The 20,507-nt window shown below is 41.2% G+C and overlaps 4 protein-coding genes across 4 annotated transcripts in view; 3 read left to right on the top strand and 1 right to left on the bottom strand.

Moving 5' to 3' along the window:
• Positions 1-20,507, bottom strand: part of rasgrp3 (RAS guanyl releasing protein 3 (calcium and DAG-regulated)) — an 81,983-nt gene that overhangs the window by 16,786 nt on the left and 44,690 nt on the right. The window lies entirely within an intron of this gene.
• LOC117744341 (serine/threonine-protein kinase pim-2-like) lies at positions 1,064-4,646 on the top strand. The gene is made up of 8 exons (XM_034552542.1): positions 1,064-1,118; positions 1,991-2,761; positions 3,291-3,385; positions 3,471-3,518; positions 3,636-3,857; positions 3,942-4,119; positions 4,232-4,405; positions 4,555-4,646. Exons 1-8 carry the CDS (start codon positions 1,064-1,066, stop codon positions 4,644-4,646), a joined length of 1,635 nt encoding a protein of 544 aa, XP_034408433.1.
• On the top strand, positions 10,075-12,569 carry LOC117744338 (serine/threonine-protein kinase pim-2-like). The gene is made up of 7 exons (XM_034552538.1): positions 10,075-10,684; positions 11,214-11,308; positions 11,394-11,441; positions 11,559-11,780; positions 11,865-12,042; positions 12,155-12,328; positions 12,478-12,569. Exons 1-7 carry the CDS (start codon positions 10,075-10,077, stop codon positions 12,567-12,569), a joined length of 1,419 nt encoding a protein of 472 aa, XP_034408429.1.
• Positions 16,730-20,312, top strand: LOC117744337 (serine/threonine-protein kinase pim-2-like). The gene is made up of 8 exons (XM_034552537.1): positions 16,730-16,784; positions 17,657-18,427; positions 18,957-19,051; positions 19,137-19,184; positions 19,302-19,523; positions 19,608-19,785; positions 19,898-20,071; positions 20,221-20,312. Exons 1-8 carry the CDS (start codon positions 16,730-16,732, stop codon positions 20,310-20,312), a joined length of 1,635 nt encoding a protein of 544 aa, XP_034408428.1.

The following is a 20,507-nucleotide window of genomic DNA, read 5'->3' as shown; positions in this document are numbered from 1 at the left end:
CTTACAAGCGTTGCTCTCTTATCTGAAAATTGTAATAACTGGCGGTGCCTCCAATATAATGAAGGAAGTTAAATAAAAGGTCTATGCCTTAGACCTAGAGGCATAGACCTTTTATTATACTTCCTTTATTAAGTCCTTTTATCTTGTGTTTTATTGTATGTGTACAGATTGTAAAGCCCTCTGAGGCAAATTTGTAATTTGTGATATTGGGCTATACAAAATAAATTTAATTGAATTAATTGTATTTTACCCCTTTTTTAAACAGTTCTTGCCAAAAACATGAATTTGCCTTTCTTTGATGAACTTTGACAGTCCAAAGATACTTTAACTGCCTTAAAAACACAGTTTGGTATTTATACAACAAACAAAATGACATGAAATACAATAGAGATAAGACACAATATCAACAAACATTAAATAATTATGAATTACTCTTTGTAACTTCAAGTCTTTGACAACCCAATCAACACAACGAAAACAAAGATTGACATATTACTCTAAACAAGTTAGACAGAATGCTGAATCATTTCCATATCACACAAACTATGCTCATTTGCATGAACTCTAACCTTTGAACTCTAAAGATTATGACTCTTATTTCTATACGTATCCACTTTTAACTTAATTTTAGAAAACTATTTACATCCTGATTTCTAAATGATTATTTGGGCTTCATCAATAAACACCTTATTGAAGTCATATCTTTGTTTTGAGTGGTCACTTTTTGTGTTTTAGAGGTTTTACAATGACTGAAGTCAATTTAATGTCTTCTGTGAAACCCAACACATTCTGTAATTCACCTTTCTGGCCTTTTGACTTTGACATTGTTATGTTTTATAGGTTTGTTTTGTTACTATGGTTATTTCAGCCTCTATATGTTTGTGATGTCACAAACGGAACCCTGGTCGGAACCCTGGTCTCACTGGGTTCTGAAGTTCTTGTAGTTCCACTGATAACCAGGTTTCCCACTTCCTTCACTCACTCACAACAAGTTAGCAGAGTGAAACACACGTCTTGGATATTTACTGCAAATATTTCTGTTGAGGAACTTTACAAAAACAACATGGATGCGAAGACATTAAAGACTCTTCATCCTTTGGACTCAGAGAAGGATTTAGGTGAGAGAGAACTGCTGCTTTGCACTGCAAATCACTTTGTCTGTAGTTTTGTGTGTTTTCCTTTAACAAGTTAAGTTGTCACACTCTTTCTGATGACTTTTATGGAAAATAGATAATATATATAGTATACATATCGTATATAGTGGTCATTCACAGTTAATTACAGACAGAGGTAGTAACTTGATCAGCTGAACTGTAGTTGCAAGTACTTGCCCAATGGCTTTTAAGTGTTATGTATATTCATATATGTAAAATGCTATTCTACACATTAGATAACTGCAATGTTATTACTGCTACATTGATACCGAAGCAGTCGCAGCTAAATACTTTATATCTTCAATTGTAATGTGCAAAGTCAATAATAACTACCGTAAATTCCGGCATATAAACCGCTACTTTTTTTCACACGTTTTGAGACTGCGGGTTTTACAACGATGCGGCTAATCTGACCAATCAAATCACCGAGCAGGTCACAGTGGACCAATGAAACGGTTTCGGCAAACTACCTGTAACTCACGGTATTTCTCATGCGAGCAGATCGCATGCAAAGTCAACGCACAAACGCGAACGCGTTGTGATAGACGCGAATGGCGAGTTGCGAAAGGCCACGTTTATGAGATGTCCACAACAAGTATAAAGCAGAACTAGTGGTTATTTCCCCCGTGGTGGACGGAGACAAGTCACGCCCCCCCTTCCTGCGGCTTATAGACAAGTGCGGCTTATTTGTGTACAATTTCTTTTAAAGATTAGCAGGTGCGGCCTATATATATAGGTGCACTCTATAGTCCGAAATTTACGGGTAAAGCTGTCAAATAAATGTATTGGAGTAAAAAGCTAAATATTTAACTGTATTTACATTAATTCATTTGTAGAGCACACCACCAAACCCAGTAACTGCGTGGGGACAGATTGCAGGGGGACGAAGACCAAAAGACCGGCCACCATAAATCGCCCAAAACCACCCAGAAAAAGGCAGCGAAGTGCCGGAGAACCCACTGAAACCAAGCGGACCAAAAGAACGGCCTGCACAGAAAGGGAGGTCCCCGAAAAGAAGCCGAGAGTCGGCAGAAACAATGTCGACACCGGCGAACTCATTGAGGTGCCAGTGGAGGGCCTGATGGCCCACGGCACCAAGAGAAAGGCCGGCACTGAAAGGGAGGTCCCCGAAAAGAAGCCGAGAGTCGGCAGAAACAATGTCGACACCGGCAAACTCATTGAGGTGCCAGTGGAGGGCCTGATGGCCCACGGCACCAAGAGAAAGGCCGGCACTGAAAGGGAGGTCCCCGAAAAGAAGCCGAGAGTCGGCAGAAACAATGTCGACACCGGCGAACTCATTGAGGTGCCAGTGGAGGGCCTGATGGCCCACGGCACCAAGAGAAAGGCCGGCACTGAAAGTGCAACACCCGGTAAGAAGAAGAGGGGTGGGACCACCAACTCCAACACCAGTGAACCCACCAAGGTGTCAGTGGAGAGCGCCAGAGAGTCAGAGAAGAAGAAGGTCGGTGCTGAGCGGCCGCCAGAGACAGAGACTCCCAGGAGGACGAGGAAGGGGGTCGACTGTGACCTCTCCAAGAGCTCCAGCAGCCCTTCCACCTCCCAAGAGAACCATGGGAGCAGGTCCACCTCAGTCAAGATATGCAAACGTAAGCTGATCATGTGAAAGAAAATGAGTTGAGTGCATGTGAGCAAATGTACCACTCCTGGCTGGTGCTCGGCCAAAGAGTATTCCGGCACATAACTCGCTGCAAAACTAAAAGATGTAGGGTTTTCTAATACACGTTTTGTACAAATTAAAACCAAAACCAGATCAAAATTAATTCATTGTTGAGCTTCAGAGGTTCTGGTCAAAAGATGTTGCTTCATTTGGGCTGCGCTATAGCAGCTATTTCCCTCTGCTTACAGTCTGCAACTAAGCTAACGTGCTAATGGTGCTGGCTTCATATTTAATGCACAGACACGAGAATGGTTTCCCAAAACGGGAAAATATTCCTTTTGTAATGTAAAGCAAACGTTTAGATTTACACATGAAGAACATTGCAGGCTGTAATATAGAAGAACAGTTTGACTAACCTGAAGGTTAACAAGCTCTGATTTCAACCACAGCGTCTAGCTTTAGTGTCAACAGAGGTTAAGGCCAGATGTTCCTCACAGATGTTGTGTTTGTGTTTGTAGTCAAGTTTGAGGACGCGTACCTGCAGCTTGAACAGCTCGGAGAAGGGAGCTTTGGATCAGTGTATGCTGGGGAAAGAAAAACTGATAATTTACCAGTAAGTATTAGGATCGTATTCTCACATCACACACACAGTGATCACTCCGTGCACTAACCAATGTACTGCTGATTTTGTACTGTAGGTGGCCATCAAACGCATCCTCAAAGTTGATGTGGAGAGTCGACTAATGGTGAGTGACGTCTCAGCACCGACTGTTAACATCATTGTTGAGCTGTTTTGCTTTCTAGTTACAACACAACCACATCTACTCAAACACTCACTTAGTTCTGTATCTTGTTTCCTCCAGGTTTTCAATGGGAGGACACAAAAGGTCCCCATCGAGGCGCTCCTCATGTTGAGAGCAGGAGGCGGACTGACGTCTGTGCGGAAATGTGCCGCCGTGTCATTAATAGACTGGTACGATCTGGACCAGGAGGTTCTCCTGATCATGGAGAGACCAGTTCCCTGTGTGGACCTGTTGACATACCTGGATAACAACAACGGTCCGCTGAGTGAAGACCAGGCCAAGGTACTGAAGCTGGGTGGAGCTTGCTTCTGTGGCGCTGTTTGGTGCTCCCTTCAAGTGTTTACATCGTGTTTCTGTCTCTCTCAGGACATCATGAAGCAGCTGGTGGAAGCAGCCATCCAAATGCTCTCTGATGAAGTCTTCCATCGCGACATTAAGACAGAAAATGTCCTCATTGAAACCGACTCCGATGTCCCTCGAGTGCGAATCATAGATTTCGGATGTGGCTGCTTTGTGAGGAAGAGACCATACTGCAACTACTCTGGTACGCCGTCCGGCTTCTGCTCCATCTGTTGATCTCTGGAGGCACTTTCATTTGAATCGTACCCTCATGCTTTGTTTCTTTCCGTCTCCATCAATGTGTCTGTGTCTTGTAGGAACCTCTGCGTACGCTCCTCCAGAGTTTTATTTGAAGGGGAAATACAAGGCCGGCCCCACCACGGTCTGGCAGCTCGGCGCGCTGCTCTTTGAGCTGCTGGATGGACACAAACAGTTTATCACCTCCGAGTTCCTCCAGAGGAAAATCAGCATCAACAGTGAACTGTCCCAAGGTGAGACGATGCTGCTGTCCATTCAGGATCGGAGTTTTGTGACGATGATAATGTGCAGAGTTCTTTCCTCGTTCCATGTTCCCATCGGTCACTGCAGCCTCCCCCTAACACCTAACATTTGCTTTGCTCTGCCTGCTCTCTCCCCTCAGACTGCCACAATTTGTTGCAGATAAGTTTGGCCATTAACCCGAGGCGTCGTGCCACCCTGCAGCAGATGCAGCTGCACCCCTGGTTTAAGTAAACCGGCACAACCCGCCCCCCAACACATCCGCCACCCCTTTTGCTGGGCCTGATGTGGAATATGATGTCTGCCTGTCTGTCCTTACGGCCGTCTCTCTGTCTGTATTAGATGTTTCAATACATTTACGTTTCTTTTTTTAATTTTAATTCACTGTTACAATGTTGATGCTATTTTAATTCACTGTTACAATGTTGATGCTATTTTAATTCACTGTTACAATGTTGATGTTATTTTAATTCACTGTTACAATGTTGATGTTATTTTAATTCACTGTTACAATGTTGATGCTATTTTAATTCACTGTTACAATGTTGATGCTATTTTAATTCACTGTTACAATGTTGATGTTATTTTAATTCACTGTTACAATGTTGATGTTATTTTAATTCACTGTTACAATGTTGATGTTATTTTAATTCACTGTTACAATGTTGATGCTATTTTAATTCACTGTTACAATGTTGATGTTATTTTTAATTCACTGTTACAATGTTGATGCTATTTTAATTCACTGTTACAATGTTGATGTTATTTTAATTCACTGTTAAATGTTGATGCTATTTTAATTCACTGTTACAATGTTGATGTTATTTTAATTCACTGTTAAATGTTGATGCTATTTTAATTCACTGTTACAATGTTGATGCTATTTTAATTCACTGTTACAATGTTAATGCTATTTTAATTTACTGTTACAATGTTGATGCTATTTTAATTCACTGTTACAATGTTGATGTTATTTTAATTCACTGTTACAATGTTGATGCTATTTTATTTCACTGTTACAATGTTGATGCTATTTTAATTCACTGTTACAATGTTGATGCTATTTTAATTCACTGTTACAATGTTGATGTTATTTTTAATTCACTGTTACAATGTTGATGCTATTTTAATTCACTGTTACAATGTTGATGCTATTTTAATTCACTGTTACAATGTTGATGCTATTTTAATTCACTGTTACAATGTTGATGTTATTTTAATTCACTGTTACAATGTTGATGCTATTTTAATTCACTGTTACAATGTTGATGTTATTTTTAATTCACTGTTACAATGTTGATGCTATTTTAATTCACTGTTACAATGTTGATGTTATTTTAATTCACTGTTACAATGTTGATGCTATTTTAATTTACTGTTACAATGTTGATGTTATTTTAATTCACTGTTACAATGTTGATGTTATTTTAATTCACTGTTACAATGTTGATGCTATTTTAATTCACTGTTACAATGTTGATGCTATTTTAATTCACTGTTACAATGTTGATGCTATTTTAATTCACTGTTACAATGTTGATGTTATTTTAATTCACTGTTACAATGTTGATGCTATTTTAATTTACTGTTACAATGTTGATGTTATTTTAATTCACTGTTACAATGTTGATGTTATTTTAATTCACTGTTACAATGTTGATGCTATTTTAATTCACTGTTACAATGTTGATGCTATTTTAATTCACTGTTACAATGTTGATGCTATTTTTAAGTGCTCATGATTTCCATTAAGCTGGTCATTCATGATTTTATGATTTATGATTCTTAACATGTACATTGTGAGTTTAGTAATTTTATACAAATGTCCCTTTATTATTTGTCTTGACGATGTAATAAACTGCAACAATTATGTATTGAATGTGTATTCTTGTCTATCATTTATTTGTGGGGAATTAAATGCAAAAGTAGCAGGTTGTATTACCCTTTGCAAATAAACGGTAACATGTTGGCACATTGTATAATGTACAATTACCGTAAACACAGTTATCCAACAAGCGCATACCGTAATCTAGTGTACGGTAAGATACAGTAAAAATAGAATAGAAGGGTCCACACTGCAAGTCAATGACTATTATTTTACGGTGAAATTGTTTAGAGTGTAACCCTCCATGAAGTCACAACAAGTCATTTTCACACTTTGGTTTTTGGACTGGCTGTCAATCAAATCTGATCAAACCACACCCGCAAAGTCCAATAGCCTCTCAGGTTTGGATCGGGCAAGCCGTTCCTCCCTATCACCACTCGTCAGGTTTCCCTGTCATTGCCCACGTGAGCGTTGAAGTCTCCCAGGAGAACTATGGAGTCGGCAGGCGATGCCCTTTGCAGGACGGCTCCCACCGACTCCAAGAAATCTGGATACTCCGGACTCCCGCAGGCGACCCTCTTGTTCTGCAGGGAAAACTCCAACACAGCGGCGCTCAGCCGGAAGCTCGTGAGTATCCCCACTCCCGCCCAACGCCTCTCCCGCTGGGCAACTCCAGAAAAGGACAAAGTCCAAACCTTCTCCAGGAGCTTGGTTCCAGAGGAGTTGAGCCCAACTATATCTAGCTGGTACCACTCTGAGGCAAATTTGTGATTTTGGGCGATACAAAATGAATTGAATTGAATAAACCTAACAACAGATTTACGTTTCAACTTGATTAGTAACTACTTTGGAGGGCATTGACAAATGATGCTGTACTGCTAACTGTAAACTCAGAACAATAAAATCAGAAGGCCTCTAATAGTCGTGGCACGGGAATTGTATGTAGAGTAGGAACGTTGAAAGGAGATGTAACATTAATATTAACTTTCCATAACCTTGATTGTCTGTTTATTCATAGACTTTAAATAAAGATCTTAATGTACAGTTAGTCGGTATATTACGGTCTTACAGTATGACTGTATATTTACATTATATACAATTAGGCTGTATATAAAGTCTCTACATCTTCCGCCGGAAACTAAAAACACATCTTTTCCGACTACACCTTCAATAAAAACAGATTAGCACTTGAATGGCACTTACTTATGGTATTTTTGTAGTGTGGTTGAATGCACTTATTGTAAGTCGCTTTGGATAAAAGCATCAGCTAAATGACATGTAATGTAATGTAATAAAGATATTTATATAAAGTTAGATACAGTTAGAATGTAAGTTCAGGCCCTCCTCTCTTTCTCCTTCTGTTTCATGGATTGTGGAAATCTGGATCGTGGTCCATGCCTACTACTAATTATTCATAATTCATTAAATGTTTATGTAACTGTAATGCACTCATTCTGTACACATGACATCTAATGCTTCTGTCCATCCTCCTTTGTTGCTCTCCTGAAGGGTTCTTCCCTTTTTCCCTGTGAAAGAGTTTTTTCTGTGTTTTTTTTGGGAGTTTTTCCTGATCCGATGTGAGGTCAAAGGTCAGGGATGTCGTATGTGTACAGATTGTAAAGCCCTCTGAGGAGAGTTTGTAATTCAGAGCTATACAAAATAATCTTCAGACCACTCAAAGCACTTAATCACCATTCACACACAGCAGTGGATAAGGTTCCACCTGCCCATCAAGAGTAACTAACATTCATACAACATGGGCACAGCTATTGGGGGTTAAGTGTCACACACATCGGACACATCGATATGGGCCAGCGGAGCCTGGGATCGAACCGCCGATCCTGCGATTGAAAGACGAACCTATGTTACCCACAAATTTGTAATTTGTGATATTGGGCTATACAAAATAAATTTAATTGAATTAATTGTATTTTACCCCTTTTTTAAACAGTTCTTGCCAAAAACATGAATTTGCCTTTCTTTGATGAACTTTGACAGTCCAAAGATACTTTAACTGCCTTAAAAACACAGTTTGGTATTTATACAACAAACAAAATGACATGAAATACAATAGAGATAAGACACAATATCAACAAACATTAAATAATTATGAATTACTCTTTGTAACTTCAAGTCTTTGACAACCCAATCAACACAACGAAAACAAAGATTGACATATTACTCTAAACAAGTTAGACAGAATGCTGAATCATTTCCATATCACACAAACTATGCTCATTTGCATGAACTCTAACCTTTGAACTCTAAAGATTATGACTCTTATTTCTATACGTATCCACTTTTAACTTAATTTTAGAAAACTATTTACATCCTGATTTCTAAATGATTATTTGGGCTTCATCAATAAACACCTTATTGAAGTCATATCTTTGTTTTGAGTGGTCACTTTTTGTGTTTTAGAGGTTTTACAATGACTGAAGTCAATTTAATGTCTTCTGTGAAACCCAACACATTCTGTAATTCACCTTTCTGGCCTTTTGACTTTGACATTGTTATGTTTTATAGGTTTGTTTTGTTACTATGGTTATTTCAGCCTCTATATGTTTGTGATGTCACAAACGGAACCCTGGTCGGAACCCTGGTCTCACTGGGTTCTGAAGTTCTTGTAGTTCCACTGATAACCAGGTTTCCCACTTCCTTCACTCACTCACAACAAGTTAGCAGAGTGAAACACACGTCTTGGATATTTACTGCAAATATTTCTGTTGAGGAACTTTACAAAAACAACATGGATGCGAAGACATTAAAGACTCTTCATCCTTTGGACTCAGAGAAGGATTTAGGTGAGAGAGAACTGCTGCTTTGCACTGCAAATCACTTTGTCTGTAGTTTTGTGTGTTTTCCTTTAACAAGTTAAGTTGTCACACTCTTTCTGATGACTTTTATGGAAAATAGATAATATATATAGTATACATATCGTATATAGTGGTCATTCACAGTTAATTACAGACAGAGGTAGTAACTTGATCAGCTGAACTGTAGTTGCAAGTACTTGCCCAATGGCTTTTAAGTGTTATGTATATTCATATATGTAAAATGCTATTCTACACATTAGATAACTGCAATGTTATTACTGCTACATTGATACCGAAGCAGTCGCAGCTAAATACTTTATATCTTCAATTGTAATGTGCAAAGTCAATAATAACTACCGTAAATTCCGGCATATAAACCGCTACTTTTTTTCACACGTTTTGAGACTGCGGGTTTTACAACGATGCGGCTAATCTGACCAATCAAATCACCGAGCAGGTCACAGTGGACCAATGAAACGGTTTCGGCAAACTACCTGTAACTCACGGTATTTCTCATGCGAGCAGATCGCATGCAAAGTCAACGCACAAACGCGAACGCGTTGTGATAGACGCGAATGGCGAGTTGCGAAAGGCCACGTTTATGGGATGTCCACAACAAGTATAAAGCAGAACTAGTGGTTATTTCCCCCGTGGTGGACGGAGACAAGTCACGCCCCCCCTTCCTGCGGCTTATAGACAAGTGCGGCTTATTTGTGTACAATTTCTTTTAAAGATTAGCAGGTGCGGCCTATATATATAGGTGCACTCTATAGTCCGAAATTTACGGGTAAAGCTGTCAAATAAATGTATTGGAGTAAAAAGCTAAATATTTAACTGTATTTACATTAATTCATTTGTAGAGCACACCACCAAACCCAGTAACTGCGTGGGGACAGATTGCAGGGGGACGAAGACCAAAAGACCGGCCACCATAAATCGCCCAAAACCACCCAGAAAAAGGCAGCGAAGTGCCGGAGAACCCACTGAAACCAAGCGGACCAAAAGAACGGCCTGCACAGAAATGGAGGTCCCCGAAAAGAAGCCGAGAGTCGGCAGAAACAATGTCGACACCGGCGAACTCATTGAGGTGCCAGTGGAGGGCCTGATGGCCCACGGCACCAAGAGAAAGGCCGGCACTGAAAGGGAGGTCCCCGAAAAGAAGCCGAGAGTCGGCAGAAACAATGTCGACACCGGCAAACTCATTGAGGTGCCAGTGGAGGGCCTGATGGCCCACGGCACCAAGAGAAAGGCCGGCACTGAAAGGGAGGTCCCCGAAAAGAAGCCGAGAGTCGGCAGAAACAATGTCGACACCGGCGAACTCATTGAGGTGCCAGTGGAGGGCCTGATGGCCCACGGCACCAAGAGAAAGGCCGGCACTGAAAGTGCAACACCCGGTAAGAAGAAGAGGGGTGGGACCACCAACTCCAACACCAGTGAACCCACCAAGGTGTCAGTGGAGAGCGCCAGAGAGTCAGAGAAGAAGAAGGTCGGTGCTGAGCGGCCGCCAGAGACAGAGACTCCCAGGAGGACGAGGAAGGGGGTCGACTGTGACCTCTCCAAGAGCTCCAGCAGCCCTTCCACCTCCCAAGAGAACCATGGGAGCAGGTCCACCTCAGTCAAGATATGCAAACGTAAGCTGATCATGTGAAAGAAAATGAGTTGAGTGCATGTGAGCAAATGTACCACTCCTGGCTGGTGCTCGGCCAAAGAGTATTCCGGCACATAACTCGCTGCAAAACTAAAAGATGTAGGGTTTTCTAATACACGTTTTGTACAAATTAAAACCAAAACCAGATCAAAATTAATTCATTGTTGAGCTTCAGAGGTTCTGGTCAAAAGATGTTGCTTCATTTGGGCTGCGCTATAGCAGCTATTTCCCTCTGCTTACAGTCTGCAACTAAGCTAACGTGCTAATGGTGCTGGCTTCATATTTAATGCACAGACACGAGAATGGTTTCCCAAAACGGGAAAATATTCCTTTTGTAATGTAAAGCAAACGTTTAGATTTACACATGAAGAACATTGCAGGCTGTAATATAGAAGAACAGTTTGACTAACCTGAAGGTTAACAAGCTCTGATTTCAACCACAGCGTCTAGCTTTAGTGTCAACAGAGGTTAAGGCCAGATGTTCCTCACAGATGTTGTGTTTGTGTTTGTAGTCAAGTTTGAGGACGCGTACCTGCAGCTTGAACAGCTCGGAGAAGGGAGCTTTGGATCAGTGTATGCTGGGGAAAGAAAAACTGATAATTTACCAGTAAGTATTAGGATCGTATTCTCACATCACACACACAGTGATCACTCCGTGCACTAACCAATGTACTGCTGATTTTGTACTGTAGGTGGCCATCAAACGCATCCTCAAAGTTGATGTGGAGAGTCGACTAATGGTGAGTGACGTCTCAGCACCGACTGTTAACATCATTGTTGAGCTGTTTTGCTTTCTAGTTACAACACAACCACATCTACTCAAACACTCACTTAGTTCTGTATCTTGTTTCCTCCAGGTTTTCAATGGGAGGACACAAAAGGTCCCCATCGAGGCGCTCCTCATGTTGAGAGCAGGAGGCGGACTGACGTCTGTGCGGAAATGTGCCGCCGTGTCATTAATAGACTGGTACGATCTGGACCAGGAGGTTCTCCTGATCATGGAGAGACCAGTTCCCTGTGTGGACCTGTTGACATACCTGGATAACAACAACGGTCCGCTGAGTGAAGACCAGGCCAAGGTACTGAAGCTGGGTGGAGCTTGCTTCTGTGGCGCTGTTTGGTGCTCCCTTCAAGTGTTTACATCGTGTTTCTGTCTCTCTCAGGACATCATGAAGCAGCTGGTGGAAGCAGCCATCCAAATGCTCTCTGATGAAGTCTTCCATCGCGACATTAAGACAGAAAATGTCCTCATTGAAACCGACTCCGATGTCCCTCGAGTGCGAATCATAGATTTCGGATGTGGCTGCTTTGTGAGGAAGAGACCATACTGCAACTACTCTGGTACGCCGTCCGGCTTCTGCTCCATCTGTTGATCTCTGGAGGCACTTTCATTTGAATCGTACCCTCATGCTTTGTTTCTTTCCGTCTCCATCAATGTGTCTGTGTCTTGTAGGAACCTCTGCGTACGCTCCTCCAGAGTTTTATTTGAAGGGGAAATACAAGGCCGGCCCCACCACGGTCTGGCAGCTCGGCGCGCTGCTCTTTGAGCTGCTGGATGGACACAAACAGTTTATCACCTCCGAGTTCCTCCAGAGGAAAATCAGCATCAACAGTGAACTGTCCCAAGGTGAGACGATGCTGCTGTCCATTCAGGATCGGAGTTTTGTGACGATGATAATGTGCAGAGTTCTTTCCTCGTTCCATGTTCCCATCGGTCACTGCAGCCTCCCCCTAACACCTAACATTTGCTTTGCTCTGCCTGCTCTCTCCCCTCAGACTGCCACAATTTGTTGCAGATAAGTTTGGCCATTAACCCGAGGCGTCGTGCCACCCTGCAGCAGATGCAGCTGCACCCCTGGTTTAAGTAAACCGGCACAACCCGCCCCCCAACACATCCGCCACCCCTTTTGCTGGGCCTGATGTGGAATATGATGTCTGCCTGTCTGTCCTTACGGCCGTCTCTCTGTCTGTATTAGATGTTTCAATACATTTACGTTTCTTTTTTTCATTTTAATTCACTGTTACAATGTTGATGCTATTTTAATTCACTGTTACAATGTTGATGCTATTTTAATTCACTGTTACAATGTTGATGTTATTTTAATTCACTGTTACAATGTTGATGCTATTTTAATTCACTGTTACAATGTTGATGTTATTTTAATTCACTGTTACAATGTTGATGCTATTTTAATTCACTGTTACAATGTTGATGCTATTTTAATTCACTGTTACAATGTTGATGTTATTTTAATTCACTGTTACAATGTTGATGCTATTTTAATTCACTGTTACAATGTTGATGTTATTTTTAATTCACTGTTACAATGTTGATGCTATTTTAATTCACTGTTACAATGTTGATGCTATTTTAATTCACTGTTACAATGTTGATGTTATTTTAATTCACTGTTACAATGTTGATGCTATTTTAATTCACTGTTACAATGTTGATGCTATTTTAATTCACTGTTACAATGTTGATGTTATTTTAATTCACTGTTAAATGTTGATGCTATTTTAATTCACTGTTACAATGTTGATGTTATTTTAATTCACTGTTACAATGTTGATGTTATTTTAATTCACTGTTACAATGTTGATGCTATTTTAATTCACTGTTACAATGTTGATGCTATTTTAATTCACTGTTACAATGTTGATGTTATTTTAATTCACTGTTACAATGTTGATGCTATTTTAATTCACTGTTACAATGTTGATGTTATTTTAATTCACTGTTACAATGTTGATGCTATTTTAATTCACTGTTACAATGTTGATGCTATTTTAATTCACTGTTACAATGTTGATGTTATTTTAATTCACTGTTACAATGTTGATGCTATTTTAATTCACTGTTACAATGTTGATGCTATTTTAATTCACTGTTACAATGTTGATGCTATTTTAATTCACTGTTACAATGTTGATGTTATTTTAATTCACTGTTACAATGTTGATGCTATTTTAATTCACTGTTACAATGTTGATGTTATTTTTAATTCACTGTTACAATGTTGATGCTATTTTAATTCACTGTTACAATGTTGATGTTATTTTAATTCACTGTTACAATGTTGATGCTATTTTAATTCACTGTTACAATGTTGATGCTATTTTAATTCACTGTTACAATGTTGATGCTATTTTAATTCACTGTTACAATGTTGATGCTATTTTTAAGTGCTCATGATTTCCATTAAGCTGGTCATTCATGATTTTATGATTTATGATTCTTAACATGTACATTGTGAGTTTAGTAATTTTATACAAATGTCCCTTTATTATTTGTCTTGACGATGTAATAAACTGCAACAATTATGTATTGAATGTGTATTCTTGTCTATCATTTATTTGTGGGGAATTAAATGCAAAAGTAGCAGGTTGTATTACCCTTTGCAAATAAACGGTAACATGTTGGCACATTGTATAATGTACAATTACCGTAAACACAGTTATCCAACAAGCGCATACCGTAATCTAGTGTACGGTAAGATACAGTAAAAATAGAATAGAAGGGTCCACACTGCAAGTCAATGACTATTATTTTACGGTGAAATTGTTTAGAGTGTAACCCTCCATGAAGTCACAACAAGTCATTTTCACACTTTGGTTTTTGGACTGGCTGTCAATCAAATCTGATCAAACCACACCCGCAAAGTCCAATAGCCTCTCAGGTTTGGATCGGGCAAGCCGTTCCTCCCTATCACCACTCGTCAGGTTTCCCTGTCATTGCCCACGTGAGCGTTGAAGTCTCCCAGGAGAACTATGGAGTCGGCAGGCGATGCCCTTTGCAGGACGGCTCCCACCGACTCCAAGAAATCTGGATACTCCGGACTCCCGCAGGCGACCCTCTTGTTCTGCAGGGAAAACTCCAACACAGCGGCGCTCAGCCGGAAGCTCGTGAGTATCCCCACTCCCGCCCAACGCCTCTCCCGCTGGGCAACTCCAGAAAAGGACAAAGTCCAAACCTTCTCCAGGAGCTTGGTTCCAGAGGAGTTGAGCCCAACTATATCTAGCTGGTACCACTCTGAGGCAAATTTGTGATTTTGGGCGATACAAAATGAATTGAATTGAATAAACCTAACAACAGATTTACGTTTCAACTTGATTAGTAACTACTTTGGAGGGCATTGACAAATGATGCTGTACTGCTAACTGTAAACTCAGAACAATAAAATCAGAAGGCCTCTAATAGTCGTGGCACGGGAATTGTATGTAGAGTAGGAACGTTGAAAGGAGATGTAACATTAATATTAACTTTCCATAACCTTGATTGTCTGTTTATTCATAGACTTTAAATAAAGATCTTAATGTACAGTTAGTCGGTATATTACGGTCTTACAGTATGACTGTATATTTACATTATATACAATTAGGCTGTATATAAAGTCTCTACATCTTCCGCCGGAAACTAAAAACACATCTTTTCCGACTACACCTTCAATAAAAACAGATTAGCACTTGAATGGCACTTACTTATGGTATTTTTGTAGTGTGGTTGAATGCACTTATTGTAAGTCGCTTTGGATAAAAGCATCAGCTAAATGACATGTAATGTAATGTAATAAAGATATTTATATAAAGTTAGATACAGTTAGAATGTAAGTTCAGGCCCTCCTCTCTTTCTCCTTCTGTTTCATGGATTGTGGAAATCTGGATCGTGGTCCATGCCTACTACTAATTATTCATAATTCATTAAATGTTTATGTAACTGTAATGCACTCATTCTGTACACATGACATCTAATGCTTCTGTCCATCCTCCTTTGTTGCTCTCCTGAAGGGTTCTTCCCTTTTTCCCTGTGAAAGAGTTTTTTCTGTGTTTTTTTTGGGAGTTTTTCCTGATCCGATGTGAGGTCAAAGGTCAGGGATGTCGTATGTGTACAGATTGTAAAGCCCTCTGAGGAGAGTTTGTAATTCAGAGCTATACAAAATAATCTTCAGACCACTCAAAGCACTTAATCACCATTCACACACAGCAGTGGATAAGGTTCCACCTGCCCATCAAGAGTAACTAACATTCATACAACATGGGCACAGCTATTGGGGGTTAAGTGTCACACACATCGGACACATCGATATGGGCCAGCGGAGCCTGGGATCGAACCGCCGATCCTGCGATTGAAAGACGAACCTATGTTACCCACAAATTTGTAATTTGTGATATTGGGCTATACAAAATAAATTTAATTGAATTAATTGTATTTTACCCCTTTTTTAAACAGTTCTTGCCAAAAACATGAATTTGCCTTTCTTTGATGAACTTTGACAGTCCAAAGATACTTTAACTGCCTTAAAAACACAGTTTGGTATTTATACAACAAACAAAATGACATGAAATACAATAGAGATAAGACACAATATCAACAAACATTAAATAATTATGAATTACTCTTTGTAACTTCAAGTCTTTGACAACCCAATCAACACAACGAAAACAAAGATTGACATATTACTCTAAACAAGTTAGACAGAATGCTGAATCATTTCCATATCACACAAACTATGCTCATTTGCATGAACTCTAACCTTTGAACTCTAAAGATTATGACTCTTATTTCTATACGTATCCACTTTTAACTTAATTTTAGAAAACTATTTACATCCTGATTTCTAAATGATTATTTGGGCTTCATCAATAAACACCTTATTGAAGTCATATCTTTGTTTTGAGTGGTCACTTTTTGTGTTTTAGAGGTTTTACAATGACTGAAGTCAATTTAATGTCTTCTGTGAAACCCAACACATTCTGTAATTCACCTTTCTGGCCTTTTGACTTTGACATTGTTATGTTTTATAGGTTTGTTTTGTTACTATGGTTATTTCAGCCTCTATATGTTTGTGATGTCACAAACGGAACCCTGGTCGGAACCCTGGTCTCACTGGGTTCTGAAGTTCTTGTAGTTCCACTGATAACCAGGTTTCCCACTTCCTTCACTCACTCACAACAAGTTAGCAGAGTGAAACACACGTCTTGGATATTTACTGCAAATATTTCTGTTGAGGAACTTTACAAAAACAACATGGATGCGAAGACATTAAAGACTCTTCATCCTTTGGACTCAGAGAAGGATTTAGGTGAGAGAGAACTGCTGCTTTGCACTGCAAATCACTTTGTCTGTAGTTTTGTGTGTTTTCCTTTAACAAGTTAAGTTGTCACACTCTTTCTGATGACTTTTATGGAAAATAGATAATATATATAGTATACATATCGTATATAGTGGTCATTCACAGTTAATTACAGACAGAGGTAGTAACTTGATCAGCTGAACTGTAGTTGCAAGTACTTGCCCAATGGCTTTTAAGTGTTATGTATATTCATATATGTAAAATGCTATTCTACACATTAGATAACTGCAATGTTATTACTGCTACATTGATACCGAAGCAGTCGCAGCTAAATACTTTATATCTTCAATTGTAATGTGCAAAGTCAATAATAACTACCGTAAATTCCGGCATATAAACCGCTACTTTTTTTCACACGTTTTGAGACTGCGGGTTTTACAACGATGCGGCTAATCTGACCAATCAAATCACCGAGCAGGTCACAGTGGACCAATGAAACGGTTTCGGCAAACTACCTGTAACTCACGGTATTTCTCATGCGAGCAGATCGCATGCAAAGTCAACGCACAAACGCGAACGCGTTGTGATAGACGCGAATGGCGAGTTGCGAAAGGCCACGTTTATGGGATGTCCACAACAAGTATAAAGCAGAACTAGTGGTTATTTCCCCCGTGGTGGACGGAGACAAGTCACGCCCCCCCTTCCTGCGGCTTATAGACAAGTGCGGCTTATTTGTGTACAATTTCTTTTAAAGATTAGCAGGTGCGGCCTATATATATAGGTGCACTCTATAGTCCGAAATTTACGGGTAAAGCTGTCAAATAAATGTATTGGAGTAAAAAGCTAAATATTTAACTGTATTTACATTAATTCATTTGTAGAGCACACCACCAAACCCAGTAACTGCGTGGGGACAGATTGCAGGGGGACGAAGACCAAAAGACCGGCCACCATAAATCGCCCAAAACCACCCAGAAAAAGGCAGCGAAGTGCCGGAGAACCCACTGAAACCAAGCGGACCAAAAGAACGGCCTGCACAGAAAGGGAGGTCCCCGAAAAGAAGCCGAGAGTCGGCAGAAACAATGTCGACACCGGCGAACTCATTGAGGTGCCAGTGGAGGGCCTGATGGCCCACGGCACCAAGAGAAAGGCCGGCACTGAAAGGGAGGTCCCCGAAAAGAAGCCGAGAGTCGGCAGAAACAATGTCGACACCGGCAAACTCATTGAGGTGCCAGTGGAGGGCCTGATGGCCCACGGCACCAAGAGAAAGGCCGGCACAGAAAGGGAGGTCCCCGAAAAGAAGCCGAGAGTCGGCAGAAACAATGTCGACACCGGCGAACTCATTGAGGTGCCAGTGGAGGGCCTGATGGCCCACGGCACCAAGAGAAAGGCCGGCACTGAAAGTGCAACACCCGGTAAGAAGAAGAGGGGTGGGACCACCAACTCCAACACCAGTGAACCCACCAAGGTGTCAGTGGAGAGCGCCAGAGAGTCAGAGAAGAAGAAGGTCGGTGCTGAGCGGCCGCCAGAGACAGAGACTCCCAGGAGGACGAGGAAGGGGGTCGACTGTGACCTCTCCAAGAGCTCCAGCAGCCCTTCCACCTCCCAAGAGAACCATGGGAGCAGGTCCACCTCAGTCAAGATATGCAAACGTAAGCTGATCATGTGAAAGAAAATGAGTTGAGTGCATGTGAGCAAATGTACCACTCCTGGCTGGTGCTCGGCCAAAGAGTATTCCGGCACATAACTCGCTGCAAAACTAAAAGATGTAGGGTTTTCTAATACACGTTTTGTACAAATTAAAACCAAAACCAGATCAAAATTAATTCATTGTTGAGCTTCAGAGGTTCTGGTCAAAAGATGTTGCTTCATTTGGGCTGCGCTATAGCAGCTATTTCCCTCTGCTTACAGTCTGCAACTAAGCTAACGTGCTAATGGTGCTGGCTTCATATTTAATGCACAGACACGAGAATGGTTTCCCAAAACGGGAAAATATTCCTTTTGTAATGTAAAGCAAACGTTTAGATTTACACATGAAGAACATTGCAGGCTGTAATATAGAAGAACAGTTTGACTAACCTGAAGGTTAACAAGCTCTGATTTCAACCACAGCGTCTAGCTTTAGTGTCAACAGAGGTTAAGGCCAGATGTTCCTCACAGATGTTGTGTTTGTGTTTGTAGTCAAGTTTGAGGACGCGTACCTGCAGCTTGAACAGCTCGGAGAAGGGAGCTTTGGATCAGTGTATGCTGGGGAAAGAAAAACTGATAATTTACCAGTAAGTATTAGGATCGTATTCTCACATCACACACACAGTGATCACTCCGTGCACTAACCAATGTACTGCTGATTTTGTACTGTAGGTGGCCATCAAACGCATCCTCAAAGTTGATGTGGAGAGTCGACTAATGGTGAGTGACGTCTCAGCACCGACTGTTAACATCATTGTTGAGCTGTTTTGCTTTCTAGTTACAACACAACCACATCTACTCAAACACTCACTTAGTTCTGTATCTTGTTTCCTCCAGGTTTTCAATGGGAGGACACAAAAGGTCCCCATCGAGGCGCTCCTCATGTTGAGAGCAGGAGGCGGACTGACGTCTGTGCGGAAATGTGCCGCCGTGTCATTAATAGACTGGTACGATCTGGACCAGGAGGTTCTCCTGATCATGGAGAGACCAGTTCCCTGTGTGGACCTGTTGACATACCTGGATAACAACAACGGTCCGCTGAGTGAAGACCAGGCCAAGGTACTGAAGCTGGGTGGAGCTTGCTTCTGTGGCGCTGTTTGGTGCTCCCTTCAAGTGTTTACATCGTGTTTCTGTCTCTCTCAGGACATCATGAAGCAGCTGGTGGAAGCAGCCATCCAAATGCTCTCTGATGAAGTCTTCCATCGCGACATTAAGACAGAAAATGTCCTCATTGAAACCGACTCCGATGTCCCTCGAGTGCGAATCATAGATTTCGGATGTGGCTGCTTTGTGAGGAAGAGACCATACTGCAACTACTCTGGTACGCCGTCCGGCTTCTGCTCCATCTGTTGATCTCTGGAGGCACTTTCATTTGAATCGTACCCTCATGCTTTGTTTCTTTCCGTCTCCATCAATGTGTCTGTGTCTTGTAGGAACCTCTGCGTACGCTCCTCCAGAGTTTTATTTGAAGGGGAAATACAAGGCCGGCCCCACCACGGTCTGGCAGCTCGGCGCGCTGCTCTTTGAGCTGCTGGATGGACACAAACAGTTTATCACCTCCGAGTTCCTCCAGAGGAAAATCAGCATCAACAGTGAACTGTCCCAAGGTGAGACGATGCTGCTGTCCATTCAGGATCGGAGTTTTGTGACGATGATAATGTGCAGAGTTCTTTCCTCGTTCCATGTTCCCATCGGTCACTGCAGCCTCCCCCTAACACCTAACATTTGCTTTGCTCTGCCTGCTCTCTCCCCTCAGACTGCCACAATTTGTTGCAGATAAGTTTGGCCATTAACCCGAGGCGTCGTGCCACCCTGCAGCAGATGCAGCTGCACCCCTGGTTTAAGTAAACCGGCACAACCCGCCCCCCAACACATCCGCCACCCCTTTTGCTGGGCCTGATGTGGAATATGATGTCTGCCTGTCTGTCCTTACGGCCGTCTCTCTGTCTGTATTAGATGTTTCAATACATTTACGTTTCTTTTTTTCATTTTAATTCACTGTTACAATGTTGATGCTATTTTAATTCACTGTTACAATGTTGA

Source organism: Cyclopterus lumpus, chromosome 15 (genome assembly GCF_009769545.1).
Source record: "Cyclopterus lumpus isolate fCycLum1 chromosome 15, fCycLum1.pri, whole genome shotgun sequence".
NCBI lineage: Eukaryota > Metazoa > Chordata > Actinopteri > Perciformes > Cyclopteridae > Cyclopterus > Cyclopterus lumpus.
The sequence above is the reverse complement of the archived record's forward strand: the minus strand, read 5'-3'. Positions and strand labels throughout refer to the sequence as shown.

What these genes read in the sequence shown, in the direction of transcription:
- LOC117744341 (XM_034552542.1), top strand. Translation starts at nt 1,064, where the DNA reads ATGGATGCGAAGACATTAAAGACTCTTCATCCTTTGGACTCAGAGAAG. An exon ending in CTCAGTCAAGATATGCAAAC is followed by an intron (nt 2,762 to 3,290) that starts GTAAGCTGATCA and finishes TTGTGTTTGTAG; the next exon opens with TCAAGTTTGAGGACGCGTAC. An exon ending in ACCATACTGCAACTACTCTG is followed by an intron (nt 4,120 to 4,231) that starts GTACGCCGTCCG and finishes TGTGTCTTGTAG; the next exon opens with GAACCTCTGCGTACGCTCCT.
- LOC117744338 (XM_034552538.1), top strand. Translation starts at nt 10,075, where the DNA reads ATGGAGGTCCCCGAAAAGAAGCCGAGAGTCGGCAGAAACAATGTCGAC. An exon ending in ATGTGGAGAGTCGACTAATG is followed by an intron (nt 11,442 to 11,558) that starts GTGAGTGACGTC and finishes TGTTTCCTCCAG; the next exon opens with GTTTTCAATGGGAGGACACA. An exon ending in ACCATACTGCAACTACTCTG is followed by an intron (nt 12,043 to 12,154) that starts GTACGCCGTCCG and finishes TGTGTCTTGTAG; the next exon opens with GAACCTCTGCGTACGCTCCT.
- LOC117744337 (XM_034552537.1), top strand. Translation starts at nt 16,730, where the DNA reads ATGGATGCGAAGACATTAAAGACTCTTCATCCTTTGGACTCAGAGAAG. An exon ending in CTCAGTCAAGATATGCAAAC is followed by an intron (nt 18,428 to 18,956) that starts GTAAGCTGATCA and finishes TTGTGTTTGTAG; the next exon opens with TCAAGTTTGAGGACGCGTAC. An exon ending in ACCATACTGCAACTACTCTG is followed by an intron (nt 19,786 to 19,897) that starts GTACGCCGTCCG and finishes TGTGTCTTGTAG; the next exon opens with GAACCTCTGCGTACGCTCCT.